The sequence below is a fragment of the Lichenostomus cassidix genome, unplaced genomic scaffold (assembly GCF_008360975.1).
Source record: "Lichenostomus cassidix isolate B80296 unplaced genomic scaffold, HeHo_3.0 HiC_scaffold_40, whole genome shotgun sequence".
NCBI classification, from domain to species: Eukaryota; Metazoa; Chordata; class Aves; order Passeriformes; family Meliphagidae; genus Lichenostomus; species Lichenostomus cassidix.
The window spans coordinates 1305413-1332116 of record NW_028147459.1 but is presented as its reverse complement, the minus strand read 5'-3'; the positions used below and the strand labels follow the sequence as shown (position 1 = coordinate 1332116).

Genomic DNA, 26704 nt, shown 5'->3' with positions numbered 1-26704 from the left:
GGAGGGGCTGGGGGACCCCAAAAATTGGGGGGGATCCCGAAAATGGAGAGGGGACCCCAAAAAATGGGGAGGGAAAATGAAAATTTGGGGAGGGAATCCTAAAAATGGGGAGGGAAAATGAAAATTTGAGGAGGGGACCCCAAAAATTGGGGAGGGAATCCCAAAAATGGGGAGGGGAAATGAAAATTTGGGGAGGGAATCCGAAAAATGGGGAGAAAACCCAAAAAAATGGGGAGGGGACCCCAAAAAATGGGAGGGAATCCTAAAAATGGGGAGAAAACCCCAAAAAATGGGGAGGGAATCCCAAAAATGGGGAGGGGAAATGAAAATTTGGGGAGGGGACCTCAAAAAATGGGGAGGGAAACCCAAAAAATGGGGAGGGAAAAGGAAAATTTGGGGAGGGAATCCCAAAATTTGGGGAGGGGAAATGAAAATTTGGGGAGAAAACCCCAAAAAATGGGGAGGGAATCCCAAAAGATGGGAGAGAACCCCAAAAAATAGGGAGGGAAAATGAAAATTTGGGGAGAAAATCCCAAAAATTGGGGAGGGAAAATGAAAATTTGGGGAGGGGACCTCAAAAAATGGGGAAAAAAACCCCAAAAAATGGGGAGAAAATCCCAAAAATAGGGAGGGAATCCCAAAAATTAGGGGAGGGAAACCCAAATAATGGGGAGGGAACACGAAAATTTGGGGGTTTTGGGGGGAAAAGACCCCAAAAATTGGGGCAGGGGGGGTTTTGGGGTGCAGATGTTGGGGTCTCAGGGGTGAGTTTGGGGTCTCAGGGGTGAGTTTGGGGTCTCAGGGGTGTATTTTGGGGTTTTTGGGGTCTCAGGGCAGTTTCAGGGTGCAGGTTTTGGGGTTTTTGGGGTCCCAGGGGTGCAGTTTTTGGGGTTATTTGGGGTCCCAGGGCAGTTTTTGGGGTCTCAAAGCAGTTTTGGGATGCAGTTTTGGGGTCCCAGGGCAGTTTTGGGGTGCATTTTTTGGGGTTTTTAGGGTTTCAGGGGTGTTTTTGGGGTCTCAGGGGTGTATTTTGGGGTCTCAGGGCAGTTTTTGGGGTCTCAGGGGTTATTTGGGGTCCCAGGGCAGTTTTGGGCTGTATTTTGGGGTCTCAGGGCAGTTTTTGGGGTTATTTGGGATCCCAGGGCAGTTTTTGGGGTCTCAGGGCAGTTTTTGGGGTCTCAGGGGTTATTTGGGGTCCCAGGGCAGTTTTTGGGGTCCCAGGGCAGTTTTTGGGGTTTTTGGGGTCTCAGGGGTTATTTGGGGTCCCAGGGCAGTTTTGGGGTGTATTTCGGGGTGTATTTTGGGGTGTATTTTGGGGTTATTTGGGGTTTTTGGGGTGTATTTTGGGGTGTATTTTGGGGTGTATTTTGGGGTGTATTTTGGGGTGTATTTTGGGGTTATTTGGGGTGTATTTTGGGGTGTATTTTGGGGTTTTGGGGGTGTATTTTGGGGTTTTTGGGGTGTATTTTGGGGTGTATTTTGGGGTGTATTTTGGGGTTATTTAGGGTGTATTTTGGGGTTTTTGGGGTGCATTTTCGGGTTTTTGGGGTGTATTTTGGGGTCCCAGGGCAGTTTTGGGGTGTATTTTGGGGTGCAGTTTTGGGGTGTATTTGGGGTGTATTTTGGGTTATTTGGGGTGTATTTTGGGGTGTATTTTGGGGTGTATTTTGGGGTGTATTTTGGGGTTATTTGGGGTGTATTTTGGGGTGTATTTTGGGGTGTATTTTGGGGTTATTTGGGGTGTATTTCGGGGTGTATTTTGGGGTGTATTTTGGGGTCTCAGAGCAGTTTTGGGGTGTATTTTGGGGTGTATTTCGGGGTGTATTTTGGGGTTTTTGGGGTGTATTTTGGGGTCTCACCAGCCCCTCGGGCTCCTGCCCCTCCTCGGGGGCTCGGCGAGGTCCTGCCTCTGCCTGGGGGAGGGGAGAGGGGAGAGGAGACCCCAAATGACTCCCAGTGCTCCCACTAACCTCCCAGTAACCTCCCAGTGCTCCCAGTAACCTCCCAGTGCTCCCAGTAACCTCCCAGTGCTCCCAGTAACCCCTCAGTGCTCCCAGTAACTTCACAGTGCTCCCAGTGCTTCCCCAGTGTCCTCCCAGTAACCCCCCAGTGCTCCCAGTAACCCCCCAGTGCTCCCAGTAACCTCCCAGTGCTCCCAGTAACAGCCCAGTCCCTCCCAGTGCTCCCAGTAACCCCCCAGTAACCTCCCAGGCCCTCCCAGTAACAGCCCAGTGCCCTCCCAGTAACCCCCCAGTGCTCCCAGTAACTTCCCAGTGCTCCCAGTGCTTCCCCAGTGTCCTCCCAGGAACCTCCCAGTGCTCCCAGTAACAGCCCAGTAACCCCCCAGTACTCCCAGTGCTCCCAGTAACCCCCCAGTGCTCCCAGTAACCTCCCAGTGCTCCCAGTAACCTCCCAGTGCTCCCAGTAACAGCCCAGTCCCTCCCAGTGCTCCCAGTAGCCTCCCAGTAACAGCCCAGTGCTCCCAGTGTTCCCAGTAACCCCCTAGTAACCCCCCAGCCCCTCCCAGTAATTCCCCAGTCTCTGCCCAGTCCATCCCAGTCCCTCCCAGTAACCTCCCAGTGCTCCCAGTAACCCCCAGTAACCTCCCAGTGACCTCCCAGTGCTCCCAGTAACCCCCAGTAACCTCCCAGTGACCTCCCAGTGCTCCCAGTAACCTCCCAGTGCTCCCAGTAACCCCCCAGTAACCTCCCAGCCCTTCCCAGTAACAGCCCAGTGCCCTCCCAGTGTTCCCAGTAACCCTCCAGTGTCTGTCCAGTCCAACCCAGTCCCTCCCAGTGCTCCCAGTAACCCCCCAGAACCTCCCAGTAACAGCCCAGTGCCCTCCCAGTAACCTCCCAGTAACCCCCCAGTGCTCCCAGTCCATCCCAGTCCCACCCAGTAACCTCCCAGTGCTCCCAGTAACCCCCCAGTGCCCGCCCAGTCCTTCCCAGTCCCTCCCAGTCCATCCCAGTGTTCCCAGTCACCCCTCAGTACTCCCAGTGCTTCCCCAGTCCCTCCCAGTAACCCCCCAGTGCCCTCCCAGTAACCTCCCAGTGCTCCCAGTGCCCCCCCCAACCTCCCATTTGTCCCCAGTGCCCTCCCAGTACTCCCAGTAACCTCCCAGTCCATCCCAGTCCCTCTCCCAGTCCCCCCCAGTCCCTCCCAGTTCCCTCCCAGTCCCTCCCAATGCCCATCCCAGTCCCTCCCAGTCGCTCCCCAGTCTCTCCCAGTCCCTCCCAGTCCATCCCAATCCCCTCCCAGTCCCTCCCAGTCCCTCCCAGTCCCTCCCAGTCCCTCCCAGTTTCCCCAGTCGCACTGACCAGGTTGATGCTCTCACTGCCCATCTCGGTCTGGGAACTCGACTGGGAGAGACCTTCGAAAAACGGCCTGGGGAGAGCGGGAGACTGGGGAGACTGGGAGGACTGGGAGGACTGGGAGGGACTGGGAGGGACTGGGGAGACTGGGAGGGACTGGGGGGGACTGGGAGGGACTGGGAGTACTGGGAGGGACTGGGATGGACTGGGGGGGGACTGGGATAGACTGGGAGGGACTGGGGGGGACTGAGAGAGGGACTGGGAGAGACTGGGAGAGGAACTGGGAGGGACTGGGATAGACTGGGATGGACTGGGATGGACTGGGAGAGACTGGGAGGGACTGGGAGGGACTGGGGGATTGGGAGATACTGGGAGATACTGGAGGAATGGGGGACAGTGGGATACTGGGAGTACTGGGAGAGACTGGGGAGAGACTGGGAGAGACTGGGGGAACTGGGAGGGACTGGGGGGGACTGGGAGGGACTGGGAGAGACTGGGGAGATACTGGGAGATACTGGGAGGGACTGGGAGAGACTAGGGAGACTGGGAGAGACTGGGGGAACTGGGGAGATACTGGGAGATACTGGGAGGGACTGGGAGAGACTGGGAGATACTGGGAACACTGGGGGGGACTGGGGGAACTGGGAGAGACTGGGAGAGGAACTGGGAGGGACTGGGAGCACTGGGAGGGACTGGGGGAACTGGGAGGGACTGGGAGAGATTGGGAGGACTGGGAGAGACTGGGAGATACTGGGAGGACTGGGAGGGACTGGGAGGGACTGGGGAGACTGGGACATGGTGTCCCCAGGGCAGTTTTTGGGGTGATTTTTGGGTGATTTTTGGGCAGTTTTTGGGGTGATTTTGGGGCGAATTTGGGGTGATTTTTTGGCAGTTTTTTGGTTATTTTTGGGTGATTTTAGGCAGTTTTTGGGGTGATTTTTGGGGTGATTTTTGGTGATTTTGGGATGATTTTTGGGTGATTTTTGGGGCGATTTTTTGGCTATTTTTGGGGTGACTTTTTGGGCAGTTTTTGAGGTATTTTTGGGGTAATTTTTGGCAGTTTTTGGGGTATTTTTGGGGCAGTTTTGGGGTAATTTTTGGCTGATTTTGGGGCAGTTTTTGGGCTGATTTTGGGGCAGGTTTTGGGGTATTTTTGGGGTATTTTTGGGCAGTTTTTGGGGTGATTTTGGGGCAGTTTTTGGGGTGATTTTGGGGTGGTTTTGGGCAGTTTTTGGGATATTTTTGGGGTGATTTTGGGCAGTTTTTGAGGTACCTGAGGCGGGGTTTTGGGGTGCTCAGGGCACTTTTTGGGCTGATTTTTTGGGTATTTTTGGGGCTGATTTTTGGGATATTTTTGGGGCAGTTTTTGGTGTATTTTGGAGTAATTTTTGGCTGATTTTGGGGCAGTTTTTGAGGTGATTTTGGGGTATTTTTGGGCAGTTTTTGGGGTATTTTTGGGCAGTTTTTGGGGTGATTTTTGGGCAGTTTTTGGGGTAATTTTTGGCTGATTTTTTGGCAGTTTTTGGGATATTTTTGGGGTACTTTTGGGGTGATTTTGGGGTTATTTTGGGGTACCTGAGGTGGGGTTTGGGGGTGCTCAGGGCAGTTTTTGGGGTGATTTTGGGGCAGTTTTTGGGATATTTTGGGGTAATTTTTGGCTGATTTTTTGGCAGTTTTTGGGATGATTTTGGGCAGTTTTTGGGGTACCTGAGGCGGGGTTTGGGGTGCTCAGGGCAGTTTTTGGGGTGATTTTGGGGCAGTTTTTGGGGTGATTTTGGGGCAGTTTTTGGGATATTTTTGGTGTATTTTTGGGATGATTTTAGGGTGATTTTGGGGTGATTTTGGGGCACTTTTGGGGTATTTTTGGGGTGATTTGGGGCAATTTTTGGGGTGATTTTTGGGCAGTTTTTGGGATATTTTTGGGGTATTTTTGGGGTATTTTTGGGCAGTTTTTGGGGTATTTTTGGGGTGATTTTGGGCAGTTTTTGGGGTATTTTTGGGGTGATTTTGGGGCAGTTTTTGGGCTGATTTTGGGGCAGTTTTTAGGGTAATTTTTGGCAGATTTTGGGGCAGTTTTTGGGCTGATTTTGGGGCAGTTTTTGGGGTATTTTTGGGGTGATTTTTGGGCAGTTTTTGGGGTGATTTTGGGGTATTTTTGGGCAGTTTTTGGGGCAGTTTTTGGGGTATTTTTGGGGTATTTTTGGGCAGTTTTTGTGGTGATTTTTGGGCAGTTTTTGGAATATTTTGGGGCAGTTTTTGGGGTGATTTTGGGGCATTTTTGGGGTAATTTTTGGCTGGTTTTGGGGCAGTTTTTGGGGTATTTTTGGGGTAATTTTGGGCAGTTTTTAGGATATTTTTGGGGTGATTTTGGGCAGTTTTTGGGGTACCTGAGGCGGGGTTTGGGGGTGCTCAGCACGCTGTCAGTGTCATCCAGATCAGCCCCACTGTCACTCGGGTTGAAAATCTCCAGAGAGTCGTAAAGTTCATCCAAATCCTCGGCGACGGCGCGGATCCGGGCTGGGGACACGTGATCGAGTCCAAAGCCACCCTGGGGACACCAAATGGCATTGTCACTAACTTGGGGACACCTCTGTCACCTCCCCAGGGACACGTGATCGAGTCCAAAGCCACCCTGGGGACACCAAATGGCATTGTCACCACCCTGGGGACACCTCTGTCACCTCCCCAGGGACATGTGATCCAGGCCAAAGCTACCCTGGGGACATCAATGGCACTGTCACCTCCCTGGGGACACCTCTGTCACCTCCTGTCACCCATTGTCACCTCCCTGGGGACACCAATGGCAGTGTCACCATCCTAGGGACACCCTGACATCCCTATGGAACACGTGATCCAGGCCAAAGCCACCCTGGGGACATCAATGGCACTGTCACCACCCTGGGGACAGCCTGACACCCCTATGGGACACGTGATCCAGCCCAAAGCCACCCTGGGGACATCAAATGGCATTGTCACCTCTCTGTCACCACCCTGGGGACAGCCTGGGGACACGTGATCCAGGCCAAAGCTACCCTTGGGACACCAAATGGCATTGTCACCAACTTGGGGACATCCTATGGGACACCTTGAGACCCATTGTCACCTCCCTGGGGACATCAATGGCATTGTCACCTCCCTGGGGACACCTCTGTCACCTCCTGTCACCCATTGTCACCTCCCTGGGGACACCCTGGGGACAGCCTGACACCCCTATGGGACACGTGATCCAGGCCAAAGCCACCCTGGGGACACCAAATGGCACTGTCACCACCCTGGGGACATCCTGGGGACACCCTGGGGACACCCCAGGGACACGTGATCCAGGCCAAAGCCACCCTGGGGACATCAAGTGGCATTGTCACCAACTTGGGGACATCCTGGGGACACCCTGGGGACACTCTGGGGACACGTGATCCAGGCCAAAGCCACCATGGGGACATCAATGGCACTGTCACCACTTTGGGGACATCCTATGGGACACGTGATCCAGAGCAAAGCCACCCTGGGGACATTAAATGGCGTTGTCACCTCTCTGTCACCACCTTGGGGACACCCTGGGGACACCCTGGGGACACGTGATCGAGGCCAAAGCCACCCTGGGGACATCAGATGGCATTGTCACCTCCCTGTCACCTCCCCAGGGACACCTCTGTCACCTCCTGTCACCCATTGTCACCTCCCCAGGGACACCAGATGGCACTGTCACCTCCCTGTCACCTCCCCAGGGACACGTGATTGAGCCCAAAGCCACCCTGGGGACACCAAATGGCATTGTCACCAACTTGGGGACATCCTGGGGACATCCTGGGGGCACTCTGGGGACAGCCTGACACCCCTATGGGACACGTGATTGAGACCAAAGCCACCCTGGGGACATCAATGGCATTGTCACCTCTGTCCCCAATGTCCCCACTGTCCCCAATGTCCCCAGTGTCCCCAATGTCCCCACTGTCCCCACTGTCCCCAATGTCCCCAATGTCCCCACTGTCCCCTCCCTGTCCCTTACCTCCTCAGACACTCGGAATCTTTTCAGCAAAGCCACAAACTTCTGCTTGATGTTTGGGTGCTGTGAGGGGACAGGTGGGGACAGTTGGGACATTGGGGACAGTTGAGGACAGTTGGGGACAGTTGAGGACAGTTGGGGACAGTTGGGGACAGTTGGGGACATTGGGGACAGTTGGGACATTGGGGACAGTTGGAGACAGAGGGGACAATTGGGACAGTTGGGGACATTGGGGACAGTTGGGGACAGTTGGGGACAGTTGGGGACATTGGGGACAGTTGGGACATTGGGGACAGGTGGGGACAGTTGGGGACATTGGGGACATTTGAGGACAGTTGGGGGACAGTTGGGGACAGTTGGGGACATTTGGGGACAGTTGGGACATTGGGGACAGGTGGGGACAGTTGGGGACATTGGGGACATTGGGGACAGTTGGGGACATTGGGGACAGTTGGGGACATTTGGGGACAGAGGGGACAGAGGGGGACAGTTGGGGACAGTTGGGGACAATTGGGGGTCAGGGACCCTTGGGGACATCCAAGACCCCCAGGGGACACCTGAGACCCCCCAGGACCAACCCCAGAACCCCCCAGACCCAAATTAAGACCCCAGACCCAAATTGAGACCCCCCCATGTCCATCCCAATGGCCCCAGACCCCCCTAAGACCACCCCCCACAATCCTGGCAGCCCCCAGACCCACATTGAGACCCAAATTGAGACCCTCCAGATGCAAATCGAGAGCCCCCAGACCCCACTGGGAGCCCCCAGACCCAAATTGAGATCCCCCCAGACCCAACTGGGAGCCCCCAGACCCAAACTGTTCCCCCAGTCGCTCACCCTGGCTCCCACCGGCCCTTTCCTCCTCGCCTTCTTCCCCTTGGGCAGCTCCTCCTCCTCATCGAACAGGTCCTGCAATTGGGGAGGGGTCCCGAATTGGGGAGGGGTCCCGAATTTGGGTAAGGGGTCCCCAGTTTGGGGAAGGGTCCCGAATTGGGGAGGGGTCCCAGAACTGGGGAGGGGTCCTGAATTTGGGGAGGGGTCCCGAATTTGGGTAAGGGTCCCGAATTTGGGAGGGGTCCCAGAACTGGGGAGGGGTCTCCAATTTGGGGAGGGGTCTCCAATTTGGGGAGGGGTCCCTGAATTAGGTAAGGGTCCCCAATTTGGGTAAGGGTCCCGAATTGGGGAGGGGTCCCAATTTGGGGAGGGGTCTCAGACCTGGGGAAAGGTCCTGAATTTGGGGAGGGGTCCCCAATTTGGGGAGGGGTCCCCAATTTGAGGAGGGGTCCCCAATTTGGGGAGGGGTCCCTGAGTTAGGTAAGGGTCCTGAATTTGGGGAGAAGTCCTGAATCTGGGGAGGGGTCCCAGAACTGGGGAGGGGTCCCTAATTTGGGTAAGGGTCCCGAATTTGGGTAAGGGTCTCCAATTTGAGGAGGGGTCCCGAATTTTAGGAGGGGTCCTGGAATTAGGTAAGGGTCCCCAATTTGGGTAAGGGTCCCCAATTTGGGGAGGGGTCCCAGAATTAGGTAAGGATCCCGAATTTGGGTAAGGGTCCCCAATTTGGGGAGGGGTCCCAGTTTGAGGAAGGGTCCCCAATTTGAGGAGGGGTCCCTGAATTAGGAAAGGGTCCCGAATTTGGGGAGGGGTCCCAGACCTGGGGAAAAGTCCCCAATTTGAGGAGGGGTCCCGAATTTGGGTAAGGGTCCCTAATTTGAGGAGGGGTCCCCAATTTGGGGAGGGGTCCCTGAGTTAGGTAAGGGTCCCTAATTTGGGTAAGGGTCCCGAATTTGGGGAGGGGTCCCGGATTTGAGGAGGGGTCCCAATTTGGGGAGGGGTCCCACCTGGCCCGGCAGAGCATCGTCGCTCCCGTCAGGCTCTGAGGAGAAACTTTCCTCATCTTCCTCTGAGTCCTGGTCCAGGTCTGGGGAGCGGTCTGGGGCAAAATGGGGAGGGGGCAATTAATGTGGGGAGGGGGCAAAAAATGGGGAGGGGGCAATTAATGTGGGGAGGGGGTAATTAATGTGGGGAGGGGCAGTTAATGTGGGGAGGGGGCAAAAATGGGGAGGGGGCAATTAATGTGGGGAGGGGGTAATTAATGGGAGGGGCAATATGTGGGGAGGGGCATTAATGTGGGGAGGGGCAGTTAATGTGGGGAGGGGGCAAAAATGGGGAGGGGGCAATTAATGTGGGGAGGGGGTAATTAATGTGGGGACGGGGCAATTAATGTGGGGAGGGGGCAATTAATGGGAGGGGCAGTTAATGTGGGGAGGGGGCAAAAAAGGGGAGGGGGCAATTAATGTGGGGAGGGGTAATTAATGTGGGGACGGGGCAATTAATGTGGAGGGGCACTAATGTGGGGAGGGGCATTAATGTGGGGAGGGGTAATTAATGGGGAGGGGTAATTAATGTGGGACGGCAATTAATGTGGGAGGGGTAATTAATGTGGGGAGGGGCAATTAATGTGGGAGGGGCAGTTAATGTGGGGAGGGGTAATTAATGTGGGGGGTAATTAATGTGGGGAGGGAGCAATTAATGTGGGGAGGGGTAATTAATGTGGGGAGGGGGCAATTAATGTGGGGAGGGGCAGTTAATGTAGGGAGGGGGCAGTTAATGTGGGGAGGGGGCAATTAATTAGGGGAGGGGCAATTAATTGTGGGGAGGGGGCGACAAACACCCCGGTGTCCCCCAGCCCCATTCCTGTCCCCAGCCCCATTTCAAACCCGCCCCCAGCCCCATTTCCCACCCCACTTCCCACCCCCAGCCCCATTTTAAACCCACCCCCAGCCCCCATTCACGCCCCCAGCCCCATTTAAAGCCAGTCCCCCCGCGCCCCCAGCCCCATTTCAAGCCCGCCCCCAGCCCCATTTCCCACCCCCCATCCCCATTTCAACCCCCCGGTGCCCCCAGCCCCATTTCCCACCCCATTTCCCACCCGCACCCCATTTCCCAACCCCAGCCCCAATTCCCGCCCCCAGCCCCATTTCCCAGCCCCATTTCAAGCCCCCAGCCCCATTTCCCACCCCCAGCCCCATTTAAAGCCCGCCCCCAGCCCCATTTCCCGCCCCCAGCCCCATTTTAAGCCCCCAGCCCCATTTCCCCCGGTGCCCCCAGCCCCATTTAAAACCCGCCCCAGCCCCATTTCACCCTCCGGTGCCCCCAGCCCCATTTAAAACCCGCCCCCAGCCCCATTTTAAGCCCCCAGCCCCATTTCAAGCCCCCAGCCCCATTTCCCACCCCACTTCCCACCCCCAGCCCCATTTTAAACCCGCCCCCAGCCCCATTTTAAGCCCCCAGCCCCATTTAAAACCCGCCCCCAGCCCCATTTCCCACCCCATTTCCCGCCCCCAGCCCCATTTCAAGCCCCCAGCCCCATTTAAAACCCGCCCCCAGCCCCATTTCCCACCCGCGCCCTTGGCTTTCCCCTCGGGCTCCACCGGCTGACTGGACAGCGCGACAACTCCGACCTCAGCCACGGGCAGCGGCTCCTTGAGCGCCCTGTGCAGCACCAGCGCCTGGCCGCCCTCGCTGGGCAGCTGCAGCACCTGGGGGGCGTGAAAATGGGTGGGGGGCACCTTGAGACCACCCTGAGACCCCCTGAGACCCCCAAATGGCACCCTGACCCCTTTATGGGGCACCTTGACCCCCTTATGTGGCATCCGAATCCATCTATGGGGTACCTAAACCCCCCTTGCTGGGCAGCTGCAGCACCTGGGGGTGCCAAAAATGGGTGGGGGGCACCTTGAGACCACCCTGAGACCCCCTGAGACCCCCAAGGGGCACCCTGAGACCCTCAAATGGCACCCTGAGCCCTTTATGGGGCACCTTGACCCCCTTATGTGGCACCCAAATCTATCTATGGGGTACCTAAATCCCCCTTGCTGGGCAGCTGCAGCACCTGGGCAGGGGCAAAAAAATGGGTGGGGGGCACCTTGAGACCCCCTGAGACCCCCACGGGGCACTCTGAGACCCCCAAATGGCACCCTGAGCCCTTTATGGGGCACCTTGACACCCTTATGGGGCACCCTGAGCTCCCCATGGGGCACGCAGACTCCCCTTGCTGGGCAGCTGCAGCACCTGGGGGCACCCAAAATGGGTGGGGGGCACCCTGAGACCACCCTGAGACCCCCTGAGACCCCCAAATGGCACCCTGAGACCCCCAAATGGCACCCTGAGACCCCCAACCCTCCTCCTCCTTGAGCGCCCTGTGCAGCACCAGCGCCTGGCCGCCCTCGCTGGGCAGCTGCAGCACCTGGGGGGCACCAAAAATGGGTGGGGGGCACCTTGAGACCACCCTGAGACCATCTGAGACCCCCAAATGGCACCCTGAGACCCCCAAATGGCACCCTGACCCCTTTATGGGGCACCTTGACACCCTTATGTGGCACCCAAATCTATCTATGGGGTACCTAAATCCCCTTTTCTGGGCAGCTGCAGCACCTGGGGGGCGTGAAAAATGGGTGGGGGGCACCCTGAGACCACCCTGAGACCCCCACGGGGCACTCTGAGACCCCCACGGGGCACCCTGAGACCCCCACATGGCACCCTGATCCCTTTATAGGGCACCTGAACCCCCTTATGGGGCACCCAAATCCACCTATGGGGCACCCAGACTCCCCTTACTGGGCAGCTGCAGCACCTGGGGGCACCAAAAATGGGTGGGGGGCACCTTGAGACCACCCTGAGACCACCCTGAGACCCCCAAACGGCACCCTGAGACCCCCAAAGGGCACCCTGAGACCCCCAACCCTCCTCCTCCTTGAGCGCCCTGTGCAGCACCAGCGCCTGGCCGCCCTCGCTGGGCAGCTGCAGCACCTGGGGGGCACCAAAAATGGGTGGGGGGCACCTTGAGACCACCCTGAGACCCCCTGAGACCCCCAAATGGCACCCTGAGACCCTCAAATGGCACCCTGAGACCCCCAACCCTCCTCCTCCTTCAGCGCCCTGTGCAGCACCAGCGCCTGGCTGCCCTCGCTGGGCAGCTGCAGCACCTGGGGGGCATGAAAATGGGTGGGGGGCACCCTGAGACCACCCTGAGACCCTCTGAGACCCCCAAATGGCACCCTGAGACCACCCTGACCCCTTTATGGGGCACCTTGACCCCCTTATGTGGCACCCAAATCTATCTATGGGGTACCTAAATCCCCTCGCTGGGCAGCTGCAGCACCTGGGGGGCACAAAAAATGGGTGGGGGGCACATTGAGACCACCCTGAGACCTCCTGAGACCCCCAAATGGCACCCTGAGACCTCCATGGGCCACCCAGAGCCCCCTGGGACCCCCCAGGACCCCCCCGAATCCCCCCAAATCGCCCCCCACCCCTCTGTCCACCTCATTTCCAACTCCTGGGGTGTCCTTGCCACCCCCCAGGACCCCCCAGGACACCCCCAGGACCCCCCAGTGACTCCCCAGTGACACCCCCAGACCCCTCAGGACCCCCCCGAGCCCCCCAAGCCCACCTCGGCCATGTTGATGAGCCCCACGGCGAGGGTCTTGTAGCCCAGGAAGGGTCTGTGCTTGGAGCGCTTGCGGCGCTGCAGCATCACCTGCAGCCGGTTGGTGTCGCGCTTGAGGAAGTGGCCGTACTGAGGGACAGAGAGTGACCATTGGGGACAGAGAGTGACCATCGGGGACACTGACCAGCCAGGGACACTGAGTGACCATCGGGGACACTGACCAGCCAGGGGGACACTGACCACCCAGGGACACTGAGTGACCATCGGGGACACTGACCAGCCAGGGGGTCACTGACCACCCAGGGACACTGAGTGACCATCGGGGACAGTGACCATTGGGGACACCGAGGGATTATTGGAGACACTGACCATCCAGGGGGAGACTGATCATTAGGGACAGTGAGTGACCATGGGGACAGCGAGTGACCATGGGGACAGCGAGTGACCAGGGGGGACACTGATCATCAGGACACAGAGTGACCATCGGGACACTGAGGGACAGGGGACAGTGAGTGACCAGGGGGACACTGACCATCCAGGGGGACAGCGAGTGACCATGGGGACACTGATCATCAGGGACACTGACCATCGGGACACAGAGTGACCATCGGGACACTGAGGGACAGGGGACAGAGAGTGACCATCGGGGACACTGACTATCCAGGGGGACAGTGAGTGACCATGGGGACAGCGAGTGACCAGGGGGACACTGACCATCCAGGGGGACAGCGAGTGACCATGGGGGACACTGATCATCAGGACACTGAGTGACCATCGGGACACTGAGGGACAGGGGACAGAGAGTGACCAGGGGACAGCGAGTGACCAGGGGGACACTGACCAGCCAGGGGGACACTGATCATCAGGGACAGTGAGTGACCAGAGGGACACTGACCATCAGAGGGTCACTGACCACCCAGGGGGACAGCGAGTGACCATGGGGACACTGACCATCCAGGGGGACACTGACCATCAGGGACACTGACCATCAGGACTCTGAGTGACCATCGGGACACTGAGGGACAGGGGACAGTGAGTGACCACTGGGGACAGTGAGTGACCACTGGGGACAGTGACCATCCAGGGGGACAGCAAGTGACCATCGGGACACTGAGTGACCACTGGGGACACCGAGTGACCATGGGGGCACTGAGTGACCATGGGGACACTGACCATCGGGATACTGAGTGACCATGGGGGACAGCGAGTGACCATGGGGACAGCGAGTGGCCAGGGGGACACTGACCATTGGGACACTGAGTGACCATGGGGACAACAAGTGACCAGAGGGACAGCAAGTGACCATTGGGGCACTGACCATCCAGGGGGTCACTGACCATTGGGGACACTGAGTGACCAGGGGGACAGCGAGTGACCATCGGGGACAGCAAGTGACCACCCAGGGGGACACTGAGTGACCACTGGGGACAGCGAGTGACCATGGGGACACTGACCATCCAGGGACACTGATGATCGGGACACTGAGTGACCATTGGGGTCACTGATCATTGGGGACACCGAGTGATCATGGGGGCACTGAGTGACCAGGGGGACACTGAGTGAGCACTGGGGACACTGACCACCCAGGGGGTCACTGAGTGACCATCAGGGGGTCACTGACCATCAGGGGGTCACTGACCATCAGGGGGTCAGTAATACCCGGGTTGGGGGCAGATTTGGGGGTCCTGGGGTGTCACTGACCCTTGGGGGTGTCACTGACGAGCAGGGGGGTCCCCAGAAGTGGGGAGGGGTCCCCAAAATTGGGGAGGGGTCCCTAAACTGAGGAAGAGTCCCTAATTTGGGGAGGGGTTCCTAAATTGGGGAGGGGTCTCCAAAAGTGGGGAGGGGTCCCCAAATTGGGGAGGGGTCTCTAATTTGAGGAAGAGTCCCTAATTTGGGGCGGGGTCCCTAATTTGGGGAGGGGTCCCCAATTTGGGGAGGGGTCTCCAAAGGTGGGGAGAGGTTCCCAGAAGTGGGGAGGGGTCTCCAATTTGGGGAGGGGTCTCCAAATTGGGGAGGGGTCTCCAATTTGGGGAGCGGTCCCCAAAGTGGGGAGGGGTCCCTAAATTAGGGAGGAGTCCCTAAATTGGGGAGGGGTCTCCAAATTGGGGAGGGGTCCCTAAACTGAGGAGGGGTCCCTAATTTGGGGAGGGGTCCCTAAACTGGGGAGGGGTCCCTAATTTGGGGAGGGGTCCCCAATTTGGGGAGGGGTCCCCAATTTGGGGAGGGGTCTCTAAATTAGGGAGGAGTCCCTAAACTGGGGAGGGGTCTCCAAATTGGGGAGGGGTCCCTAATTTGGGGAGGGGTCCCTAATTTGGGGAGGGGTCCCTAATTTGGGGAGGGGTCTCCAAAGGTGGGGAAAGGTCTCCAAATTGGGGAGGGGTTCCCAGAAGTGGGGAGGGGTCCCGAATTTGGGAAGGGGTCCCTAATGTGGGGAGGGGTCCCTAAATTGGGGAGGGGTCTCCAAATTGGGGAGGGGTCTCCAAATTGGGGAGGGGTCTCCAAAAGTGGGGAGGGGTCCCCAATTTGGGGAGGGGTCCCCAATTTGGGGAGGAGTCCCGAATTTGGGGAGGGGTCTGTGCACCTGCAGGGAGAAGGTGAGCTGCAGCTCGGTCTCGGCAGGACCCCCGGCAGGCAGTGGGATCTCGTTGGAGCGAAGGATGCGCTTGGAGCCCTGGGGGGCAAATTGGGGAGGGGTCGGGGGGGGTGGGACCCCCGGGGACACCCTGAGACCCCCATGGGACACCCAGAGACCCCCAGGGACACCCAGAGACCCCCAAACCCCCTCAGAACCCCCCTGGAAGCCCCCAGACCCTCTCAGGACCCCCCAGGAACCCCCCAAACCCCCCCAAACCCCCCAGACCCCTCAGGACCACCCTGGAAGCCCCAGACCCAACCTGGGACCCCTTTAGGACCCCCAGGAGCTCCCCAGACCACCCCAGGTGCATCTTGACCACAGTGACCACCCAGCCCAGACCCCCTCAGGACCCCCAGACCCACCCAGGACCCCTTTAGATCCCCCAGGACACCCCTGGAAGCCCCCAGACCCAACCCAGACCCCCAGGACCCCCAGCCTGCAGCTTGACCGCTTGACCACCAAGCCCAGGTCTTTGGCCACCTCCCTGACGCCCTCAGGGACCCCAGGACCCCTGGAAGCCCCCAGACCCCAGGAACCCCCAGACCCTTCCAGGAGCCCCCCAGACCCCTCAGGACCCCCCATGACCCCCTCAGCTGCATCTTGACCACAAGTGACCACCAAGCCCAGATCCATGGGGACCCCCAGACCCTCTCAGGACACCTCTGGAAGCCCCCAGACCCAACCCAGGACCCCTTTAAGACCCCCCCAGGACCCCCTGGAAGCCTCCAGACCCAACCCGGGACCTCCCCAGGACCCCCAACCTGCAGCTTGACCACAGTGACCACCAAGCCCAGGTCTTTGGCCACCTCCCTGACGCCCTCAGGATCCCCAGGACCCCCCCAAACCCCCCCAGACCCCCTCGGAAGCCCCCAGACCCAACCCAGGACCCCTTTAGGACCCCCCAGGACACCCCCAGACCCCCCAACCTGCAACTTGACCACAGTGACCACCAAGCCCAGACCCCCTCAGGACCCCCAGACCCAACCCAGGACCCCTTTAACACCCCCCAGGACCCCCAACCTGCAGCTTGACCACGATGACCACCGAGCCCAGGTCCTTGGCCACCGCCCTGACCCCCTCAGGACCCCTGGAAGCCCCCAGACCCCCTCAGACCCCCCAGGGCCCCCAACCTACAGCTTGACCACAGTGACCACCAAGCCCAGACCCCCAGGACCCCAGACCCTCTCAGGACCCCCCAGACCCAACCCGGGACCCCTTTAGGACCCCCAGGACCCCCCTGGAAGCCCCCAGACCCAATCTGGGAACCCCCAGGACCCCCAGCCTGCAGCTTGACCACGATGACCACCAAGATCAGATCCATGGGGACCCCCAGACCCCCTCAGGACCACCCTGGAAGCCCCCAGACCCAACCCGGGACCCCCCAGACCCAACCCGGGACCCCTTTAGGACCCCCCAGGACCCCCCTGGAAGCCTCCAGACCCCCCCAGGGGCTCCAAAGACCCCCCAGACCTCTCCTGGATCCCCCCAGGACCCCCCTGGAGCTCCCCAGACCACCCCAGGTGCATCTTGACCACAGTGACCACCCAGCCCAGACCCCCAGGACCCCCAGGACCCCCAGGACCCCCTGGAAGCCCCCAGACCCAACCCAGGACCCCAGACCCCCCAGCTGCATCTTCACCACAGTGACCACCCAGCCCAGACACCCCCAGGACCTCCAGGACCCCCCAGGAAGCCCCCAGACCCAACCCAGGACCCCTTTAGGACCTCCCTGGAAGCCCCCAGACCCAATCTGGGACCCCCCAAACCCCCCAGCTGTATCTTGACCACAGTGACCAGCAAGATCAAATGGACCCCCAGGCCCCCCAGGACCCCCTGCCCCCAGACCCCCAGGACCCCAGACCCAACCCAGACCCCTTTAAGACCCCCAGGACCCCTTTAGGACCCCAGAATCCCCCAGGACACCCCCAGACCCCTCAGGACCCCCCAGGCCCCCAACCTACAGCTTGACCACAGTGACCACCAAGCCCAGACCCCCAGGACCCCCAGACCCTCTCAGGACACCCCAGACCCAACCCAGGACCCCTTTAGGACCCCAGGACCCCCTGGAAGCCCCCAGACCCAATCCGGGACCCCCAACCCCCCAGCTGTATCTTGACCACAGTGACCAGCAAGATCAGATCCATGGGGACCCCAGACCCAGGACCCCCTGGAAGCCCCCAGACCCAACCCAGGACCCCTTTAAGACCCCCAGGACCCCCGGAAGCCCCCAGACCCAACCCGGGACCCTTTAGGACCCCCAGGACACCCCCAGACCCTCAGGACCCCCAAGTCCCCTCAGGACCCCCAGGACCCCTGGAAGCCCCCAGACCCCCTCAGGACCCCCAGGACTCCCTGGAAGCCCCCAGACCCCCAGGACCCCTGGAAGCCCCCCAGACCCCTCAGGACCCCTGGAAGCCCCCAGACCCCCAGGACCCCCAGGACCCCCCCAGGACCCCCCAACCTGCAGCTTGACGGCGATGACCACCGAGCCCAGGTCTTTGGCCACCTCCCTGACCAGCACGAGGCGCCGCAGGGTGAGGCTGAACAGCCTGGGGGGGGAGCAAGGGGGGTGGTCTTACCCCAGAGACCCCCTCCCCAAAAATGGGTGACGAGGGGTGACACCCCCCCGGGACCCCCAAAGGGAGGTGACAGCAAGGTTTGATGGTCATGGGACCCCCCAGGACCCCCAAAAATACCCCAAAATTTGATCCCCCCACCCCCCAAAAAGACCCCAACCCCAAAATTTGATCCCCCCAACCCTGGGGTTTGAGACCCTCGAGACCCCCCAGACCCTCAGGACCCCAAAAGGGACCCTCCCAAAAAAATGTCCCCAAGGTTTGACAGCCATGGGACCCCCCAGGACCCCTCAGGACCCCCGAGACGCCCCCAGACCCTGATGGGAACCTGCTGCCCCCTCCCCACTATGGATCTCGGGGGTCTTGGGTGGTCCTGGGGATGTCCCTAGGGTGTCCCTGGGGGTCTCTAGGGTGTCCCTGGGGGTCTCTGGGTGTCCCTGGGGGTCTCTAGGGGTCCCGAGGGTGTCTCTAGGGTGTCCCTGGGGGTCTCTGGGTGTCCCTGGGGGTCTCTAGGTGTCCCTAGGATGTCTCTGGGGGTCTCTAGGGTGTCCCTGGTGGTCCCTGGGTGTCCCTGGTAGTCCTTGGTGGTCACTAGGGTGTCCCTGGGGGTCTCTAGGGTGTCTTGGGGGATCCCGGGGGGTCTTTAGGGTGTCCCTGGGTGTCCCCAGTGGGCCCTAGGGTGTCCCTGGGGTATCTCAGGGGGTCTCTGGGTGTCCCTGAGTGTCCTTGGTGGTCCCAGGGATGTCTCTAGGGTGTCCCTGGGGGTCTCTAGGGTGTTCCAGGGATGTCCCTGGTTGTCCCCGGTGGTCTCTGGGGGTCTCTGGGGGTCTCTAGGGTGTCCCTGGTGGTCCCTGGGTGTCCCTGGGGTGTCCCTGATGGTCTCTAGGGTGTTCCAGGGGTGTCCCTGGGGGTCTCTGAGGGTCTCTAGGGTGTCCCTGGGGTATCTCGGGGTGTCTCTGGGTGTCCCCGGTGGTCCCTGGGGGGCCCGGGGATGTCCCTAAGGTGTCCCTGGGGTGTCCCTGGGGTATCTCAGGGGGTCTCTGGGTATCCCTGGTGGTCCCAGGGATGTCTCTAGGGTGTCCTTGGTGGTCCCTAGGGTATCTCTGGGGGTCTCTGGGTGTCCCTAGGGTGTCCCGGGGGTCTCTAGGGTGTTCCAGGGGTGTCTCTAGGGTGTCCCTGGGGGTCTCTAGCTGTCTCTAGGATGTCTCTGGGGGTCTCTAGGGTGTCCCTGGTGGTCCTGGGGATGTCTCTAGGGTGTCCCTGGGGGTCCCTGGGGTATCTCAGGGGGTCCCTGGGGTGTCCCTGGGGGTCTCTAGGTATCCCTAGGATGTACCTGAGGATCTCTAGGGTGTCCCTGGGGTGTCCCTGGGGGTCTCTGAGGGTCTCTAGGGTGTCTCGGGGGTCCCGGGGATGTCCCTGGGGTGTCTCTGGGGTATCTCGGGGTCTCTAGGGTGTCTCGGGGGATCCCGGGGGGTCTTTAGGGTGTCCCTGGTGGTCCCTGGGTGTCCCTGGGGTACCGGGGATGTCTCTAGGGTGTCCCCGGCGGTCCCTAAGGTGTCCCTGGGGTATCTCGGGGATGTCTCTAGGGTGTCCCCGGTGGTCCCCAGGATGTCCCTGAGGGTCTCTAAGGTGTCTCGGGGGATCCCGGGGGGTCTTCAGGGTGTCCCTGGTGGTCTCTAGGATGTCCCTGGATGTCTCCAGTGGTCCCTGGGTGTCCCTGGTGGTCCCTGGGGTATCTCGGGGGTTCCCTAGGGTGTCCCCGGTGGTCCCCAAGATGTCCCCGGTGGTCCCTAGGCTGTCCCTGGGGTATCTCGGGGGATCTCTAGGGTGTCCCTGGTGATCCCCAGAATGTCCCCCGTGGTCTCTAGGATGTCGCTGGGGCTCCCTAGGGTGTCCCTGGGTGTCCCCGGTGGTCCCTGGGTGTCCCTGGGTGTCCCTGGTGGTCCCTGGGGTATCTCGGGTGTTCTCTAGGGTGTCCCCGGTGGTCCCCACGCTGTCCCCACGCTGTCCCCAAACTGTCCCCATCCCCACCCCCCCCCCCGGGCTCACCTGGGCACGCAGCTGGGCGAGCTGCGATCCACCTCCCAGGTGGCGAACAGGTTCATGTGCACCGGGCCGGCCGGGGGTCCCGGGGGGGCTCCGGCGGCGGGGGGGGGCGCGGGGGGTCCGGCCGGGGGTCCCGGGGGGGCTGCGGGCCCGGGGGGGGCTCGGGGGGCTCCGCGCTCCGCCATCGCCGCCCCAGCGCCGGCCACGCCCCCTCGGCGCTGATTGGCTGACGCCCGCCGGGGTTGCGGGGTGGAGGCCACGCCCAGTAGGGAGGCCACGCCCCCCTCGGCGCTGATTGGCTGCCGGGAGGCGAGGAGGGGTGTCAGCGGGAGGTGATTGGCTGACGCCCCGCGGGGGTGGTGGGGTGGAGGCCACGCCCATTGGGAGGACACGCCCCCCCTCGGCGATGATTGGCTGCCGGGAAGAACGGCGGGTTGTCATTGGAGGGTGTGAGGCTTGGCTCCGCCCACGCGGGGAGGTGATTGGCTGACGCCCAGTGGGGAGGCCACGCCCACTAAGGGGTGCTGGGTGGGGATTGGGTGGGAGGGGAGGTGGCCACGCCCCCTTGGGGGTGTCGGGGTCATGGGGGGGTCACGGAGAGGGCGGTGACAACGTGGGGACACTGTGAGTGACAATCCAGGGGACACTGAGTGACAGCCCAGGGGACACTGAGAGTGACAGCCCAGGTGACACTGAGTGACAGCTCAGGTGACACTGTGAGTGACAGCCCAGGGGACACCTGGTGGCACTGTGACAGCCCAGGTGACACCATGGGGACACTGTGAGTGACAGCCCAGGTGACACTGTAAGTGACAGCCCAGGTGACACCATGGGGACATGATGAATGACAGCCCAGGGGACACCCGGTGACACCGTGACAGCCCAGGTGACACCATAGGGACACCCGGTGGCACTCTGACAGCCCAGGTGACACCATGAGTGACAGCCCAGGTGACATCATGGTGACACCTTAAATGACAGCCCAGGGGACACCTGGTGACACCATGAGTGACAGCCCACGTGACATCATGGTGACACCATGAGTGACAGCCCAGGTGACACCAAGGGGACACCCGGTGGCACTCTGACAGCCCAGGTGACACCATGAGTGACAGTGCAGGTGACACCGTGACAGCCCAGGTGACACCATGGGGACACCATGAATGACAGCCCAGGGGACACTCAGTGGCAGAGTGACAGCCCAGGTGACATCATGAGTGACAGCCCAGGTGACTGTGAGTGACAATCCAGGTGACACTGTGAGTGGCAGCCCAGGTGACATCATGAGTGACAGCCCAGGTGACACTGTGAGTGACAGCCCAGGTGACACTGGTGACACCATGAGTGACAGCCCAGGTGACACTGTGAGTGACAGCCCAGGTGACACTCGGTGCCACCAGCCCAGAGCCATCCCTGTCCCCTCTGTCCCGCCTCAGGGACTGTCCCCAACCCCCAGGATTGTCCCCTCCCCACCCAGTCCCTGCTGTCACAGCAAGGTGGGGACAATGGGGACATGGCTTGGGGACACTGGGACAGGGTGGGGACACTGGGACAGGGTTGGGGACACTGGGACAGGGCTTGGGGACACTGGGACAGGGCTTGGGGACACTGGGACAGGGTGGGGACACTGGGACATGGCTTGGGGACACTGGGACAGGGCTTGGGGACACTGGGACAGGGTTTGGGGACACTGGGACAGGGTTGGGGACACGGGGACATTGGGACAGCTGAGCTGCCAGGTCGGAGCTTGGGGACACTGGGGACATGGAGAGCCCCAGCTGTGGGGACACTGCCATGTCCTGGTGACACTGTGACTTTAATGTCACAACCCAATGCCATGCTGAGCCTGGTGACAGGGACCTTGGGGACACTGCCATGTCCTGGTGACACTGTGACCTTGGGGACACTGCCATGTCCTGGTGACACTGTGACCTTGGGGACACTGCCATGTCCCAGCGACACTGTGACGTTGGTGACACTGCCATGTCCCGGTGATCTGGTGACCTCAGTGTCACCACCCAGTGCCACACTGACCTTGGTGACACTGCCATGTCCCGGTGACACAGTGACCTCAATGTCACATCCCAGTGCCACAGTGACCTTGGGGACACTGCCATGTCCTGGTGACACAGTGACCTTGGGGACACTGCCATGTCCCAGTGACACTGTGACCCCAGTGACAGGGACCTTTGGGGACACTGCCATGTCCTGGTGACACTGTGACCTCAATGTCACATCCCAGTGCCACAGGGACCTCGGTGACACACTGACCTTGGTGACACGGTGACCTCGGGGACACTGCCATGTCCCAGTGACCTCGGTGCCACACTGACCTCGGTGACATGGTGACCTCGGGGACACTGCCATGTCCCAGTGCCACACTGACCTCAGTGACACACTGATCTGGGTGACACAGTGACCTCGGTGACACGGTGACCTCAGTGCCACTGACCCCGGTGACACAGTGACCTGGGTGACACACTGACCTTGGTGACACTGCCATGTCCCAGTGCCACACTGACCTCAGTGCCACTGACCCCGGTGACACAGTGACCTTGGTGACACACTGACCCCGGTGACACGGTGACCTCAGTGACACCAGCCAGGCCCACGGGGTGTGGTGGAAATGCCACCTTTTATTTACAAAACGACGGGGACAGGGTGGGGACAACGCCAGCTTGGGGACAACGCCGGCTTGGGGACAACACCAGCTTGGGGACAACACCAGGCTGGGGACAACGCCAGATTGGGGACAACGCCAGGCTGGGGACAACGCCAGGCTGGGGACAACGCCAGATTGGGGACAACGCCAGGCTGGGGACAACGCCAGGCTGGGGACAACGCCAGATTGGGGACAACGCCAGGCTGGGGACAACGCCAGGCTGGGGACAACGCCAGATTGGGGACAACGCCAGGCTGGGGACAACGCCAGGCTGGGGACAGGGACAGTGACAGTGACACCGCACCGTCCCCAACACCCGGGTGACAGCAGGGTGACATCCCCCCTGCCGTGGGGAGGTGACGGGGAGGTGACACCTTGGTGACAACGGTGACATCTAGAACTTGAACTCCTTGTACTTCTTTCCTCCTCCGCGAGCGTCCTGCGGCTGAGCCTTGCGCTTCTTCTGCTGCGGGGACAGAGGGGACAGTGAGGGGACAGGGAGGGGACAGGGAGGGGACAGGGGTGATGAACAGGTGACAAATGGGTGACAGACAGGTGGCAAGCATGTGACAAACAGGCGACAGACAGGTGACAAAGAGGTGATAAACTGCCCATAGACAGGTGATGAACAGGTGACAAGCATGTGACAAACATGTGACAAACACGTGACAAACAGGAGACAGACAGGTGACAAACAGGCGACAGACAGGTGACAAAGAGGTGATAAACTGCCCATAGACAGGTGATGAACAGGTGACAAATGGGTGACAGACAGGTGACAAATGGGTGACAAACAGGTGACAAACAGGTGGCAAGCAGGTGACAAGCAGGTGACAGATAGGTGGCAAGCATGTGACAAACATGTGACAAACACGTGACAAACAGGCGACAAACAGGTGACAAACAGGCGACAGACAGGTGGCAAGCAGGTGACAGACAGGTGGCAAGCATGTGACAAACAGGTGACAAACAGGTGACAAACAGGTGACAAACAGGCGACAGACAGGTGACAAAGAGGTGATAAACTGCCCATAGACAGGTGATGAACAGGTGACAAATGGGTGACAGACAGGTGACAAATGGGTGACAAACAGGTGACAGACAGGTGACAGACAGGTGACGAACAGGTGATGGGTGGCGAACAGGTAACAGACATGTGACAAGTGACAAAGAGGTGACAAAGAGGTACCAGCCAGGTGCCAAACAGGTGACAGACAAATGACAAACAGGTGCCAAACAGGCGACAGACAGGTGACAAAGGGGTGATAAACTGCCCATAGACAGGTGATGAACAGGTGACAAGCATGTGACAAACAGGTGACAAACAGCCAACAAACGGGTGACAAACAGGTAACGTAAGAGGTGATAAACAGGTGACAAATAGGTGACAAGCAGGTGACAAGTGAGTGACAAACGTGACAGACAGGCGGCAAGCACGTGACAAACAGGTGACAAACAGGTGACAAGTAACAGGTGACAAACAGGTGACAAGTAACAGGTGATAAACAGGTGACAAGTGACAAACAAGTGACAAGTGATAAACAGGTGACAAATAGGTAACAAGGAAGTGACAAACAGGTGACAAGCATGTGACAAACGGGTGGCAAACAGGTGACAAACAGGTGACAGACAGGTAATGAACAGGGGACAGGTGACAAACAGGTGATAGATGATAAACAGGTGACAGACAAGCGACAAACAAGTAACAAACAGGTGACAAACGGGTGACGAACAGGTGACAAGTAACAGGTGACAAACAGGTGACAGGTGCCAGCCAGGTGAAAGCCAGGTGCCAAACAGGTGACAAACAAATGACAAACACGTGACAAAGAGGTGCCAGCCAGGTGACAAGTGCCAAACAGGTGACAAAGAGGTGACAGACAGGTGCCAGACAGGTGACGAACAAATGACAAACAGGTAACAGACAGGTAACCAACAGGTGACAGGTGACAAAGAGGTGACAAAGAGATGACAAAGAGGTGGCAGCCAGGTGACAAACAGGTGACAGGTGACAAAGAGGTAACAGACAGGTGACAAACAGGTGACAGGTGACAAAGAGGTAACAGACAGGTGACACGTGACAAACAGGTGACAGACAGGTGACAAACAGGTGACAGGTGGCGAACAGGTAACAGACATGTGACAAGTGACAAAGAGGTGACAAAGAGGTACCAGCCAGGTGCCAAACGGGTGACAGACAAATGACAAACAGGTGACAGACAGGTGACAAACAGGTGACAGGTGCCAGCCAGGTGGAAGCCAGGTGCCAAACAGGTGCCAGCCAGGTGACAAACAGGTGACAGGTGTCAAACAGGTGACAGATGGGTGACAGAGATGCCAAAGAGGTACCAGCCAGGTGACAGGTGCCAAACAGGTGACAGATGGGTGACAAAGAGATGCCAAAGAGGTGCCAGCCAGGTGCCAAACAGGTGACAGACAAATGACAAACAGGTGACAGACAGGTGACAGGTGCCAAACAGGTGCCAGCCAGGTAACACCCAGGTGACGAACAGGTGACAGGTGACAATCAGGTGACAAAGAGGTGCCAGCCTACCTTCTGCTTGGCGGCGTGCTCGGCCACCATGTCGCTGAAGTCCTCCTTCTCCACCTGCGCCTGCTGCTCGCGGACGTGCTCCTCGTACTTCTGCGTCATGGCCGTGGGGTCCAGCTCCAGCTCCTCGGGGGCCAGAGCCACCTCCACACCTTGGGCTTCTGTCACCGGGCCTTTCCGGCCCATCACCTGTTGGGGACAGCATGGGGATATTGGGGACATCAACCGTTAACAGCCCTGAACCTCTGTCACCGGGCCTTTGCAGCCTATCAACTGCGAGGACATCACTGGGGACAGTGTCACTGCCACCCCCTGAGCTTCTGTCACAGGCCCTTTGTGGCCCATCACCTGTCATTGGGGACATTGGGGACATCAACCGTTAACAGCCCTGTGCCTCTGTCACTAAGCCTTTGCAGCCTATCAGCTGTGGGGACATCACTGGGGACATCATCAGGGACATTGGGGACATCATCAGGGACATTGGGGTCCAGCTCCAGCTCCTCAGGGACCAAAGCCACCTCCACACCCTGGGCTTCTGTCACCGGGCCCTTCCGGCCCATCACCTGTCATTGGGGACATTGGGGACAGTGTCACTGCCAGCCCCTGTGCCTCTGTCACTGGCCCTTTGCAGCCTATCAACTGTGGGGACAGCATTGGGAGCACTGGGGACATTGGGGACAAAGACACCTCGACCCCCTGGGCTTCTGTCACCAGGCCCTTGCGGCCCATCACCTGAGGGGACATCATGGGGACATTGGGGACATCAATCCTTAACATCCCTGAACCTCTGTCACCGGCCCTTTGCAGCCTATCGACTGTGGGGACATCACTGGGGACATTGGGGACAGTGTCACTGCCACCAGCCCTTTGCACCCCGTCACCTGTCATTGGGGACATCACTGGGGACACTGGGGACAGAGCCATCTCAACCCCCTGGGCTTCTGTCATCGGCCCTTTGCGGCCCATCACCTGTCACTGGGGACACTGGAGACATTGGGGACATTGAGGACAGTGTCACTGCCACCCCCTGAGCCTCGGTCACTGGGCCCTTGTAGCCCATGACCTGTGGGGACATCATTGGGGACATTGGGGACACTGGGGACATGGGTGACATCAATCCTCAGCACCCCTGGGTGCTGCAGGACTCCCTGGGGACAGGTGACAAGTGACACCTGAACCCCCTGGGGCTCTTCTGGGGTATTTTGGGGCAGTTTTTGGGGATATTTTAGGATATTTTGGGGACATTTTAGGATATTTTAGGGCAGTTTTTGGGGCAGTTTTTGGGATATTTTGGAATATTTTGGGGCAGGTTTTGGGGATATCTTGGGGCAGTTTTGGGGATATTTTAGGATATTTTAGGGCAGTTTTTGGGGATATTTTAGGGCAGTTTTTGGGGATATTTTGGGATATTTTGGGGATACTTTGGGATATTTTGGGGTATTTTTGGGGATATTTTGGGGCATT

The 26704-nt window shown here is 59.3% G+C and overlaps 2 protein-coding genes across 9 annotated transcripts in view; both read right to left on the bottom strand.

Moving 5' to 3' along the window:
* The window catches only part of PACS1 (phosphofurin acidic cluster sorting protein 1), a 40429-nt gene extending 20206 nt beyond the window's left edge, over positions 1 to 20223 (bottom strand). For all 4 annotated transcript variants that reach the window (XM_085046337.1, XM_085046336.1, XM_085046333.1 and 1 more), the window contains exons 1-11: positions 20031 to 20223; positions 17867 to 17954; positions 15352 to 15441; positions 12771 to 12896; positions 10719 to 10857; positions 9157 to 9248; positions 8156 to 8227; positions 7321 to 7380; positions 5702 to 5862; positions 3321 to 3387; positions 1860 to 1913 (exon numbers count right to left, since the gene is read on the bottom strand). In XM_085046337.1, coding sequence (XP_084902463.1) covers positions 1860 to 1913; positions 3321 to 3387; positions 5702 to 5862; positions 7321 to 7380; positions 8156 to 8227; positions 9157 to 9248; positions 10719 to 10857; positions 12771 to 12896; positions 15352 to 15441; positions 17867 to 17954; positions 20031 to 20212 — 1131 coding nt within the window. In that variant the 5' untranslated portion in view covers positions 20213 to 20223. The remainder of the gene's footprint in view (positions 1 to 1859; positions 1914 to 3320; positions 3388 to 5701; positions 5863 to 7320; positions 7381 to 8155; positions 8228 to 9156; positions 9249 to 10718; positions 10858 to 12770; positions 12897 to 15351; positions 15442 to 17866; positions 17955 to 20030) is intronic.
* Positions 20224 to 22643: 2420 nt separating this feature from the next.
* SF3B2 (splicing factor 3b subunit 2) overlaps positions 22644 to 26704 on the bottom strand; it is a 32895-nt gene continuing 28834 nt past the window's right edge. Inside the window, exons 21-24 of one of the 5 annotated variants that reach the window (XR_014848118.1) lie at positions 25928 to 25972; positions 25244 to 25384; positions 22955 to 23155; positions 22644 to 22756 (exon numbers count right to left, since the gene is read on the bottom strand). Coding sequence is in view for 4 of the 5 variants with exons in the window: in XM_085046329.1 (XP_084902455.1) it covers positions 23084 to 23155; positions 25244 to 25384; positions 25928 to 25972 (258 nt within the window). In the remaining variant the exon portion in view is untranslated. Of the gene's footprint in view, positions 23156 to 25243; positions 25430 to 25569; positions 25804 to 25927; positions 25973 to 26704 lie in introns of those variants that run through there. The other 4 variants (XM_085046331.1, XM_085046329.1, XM_085046330.1 and 1 more) reach the window with 4 other exon arrangements.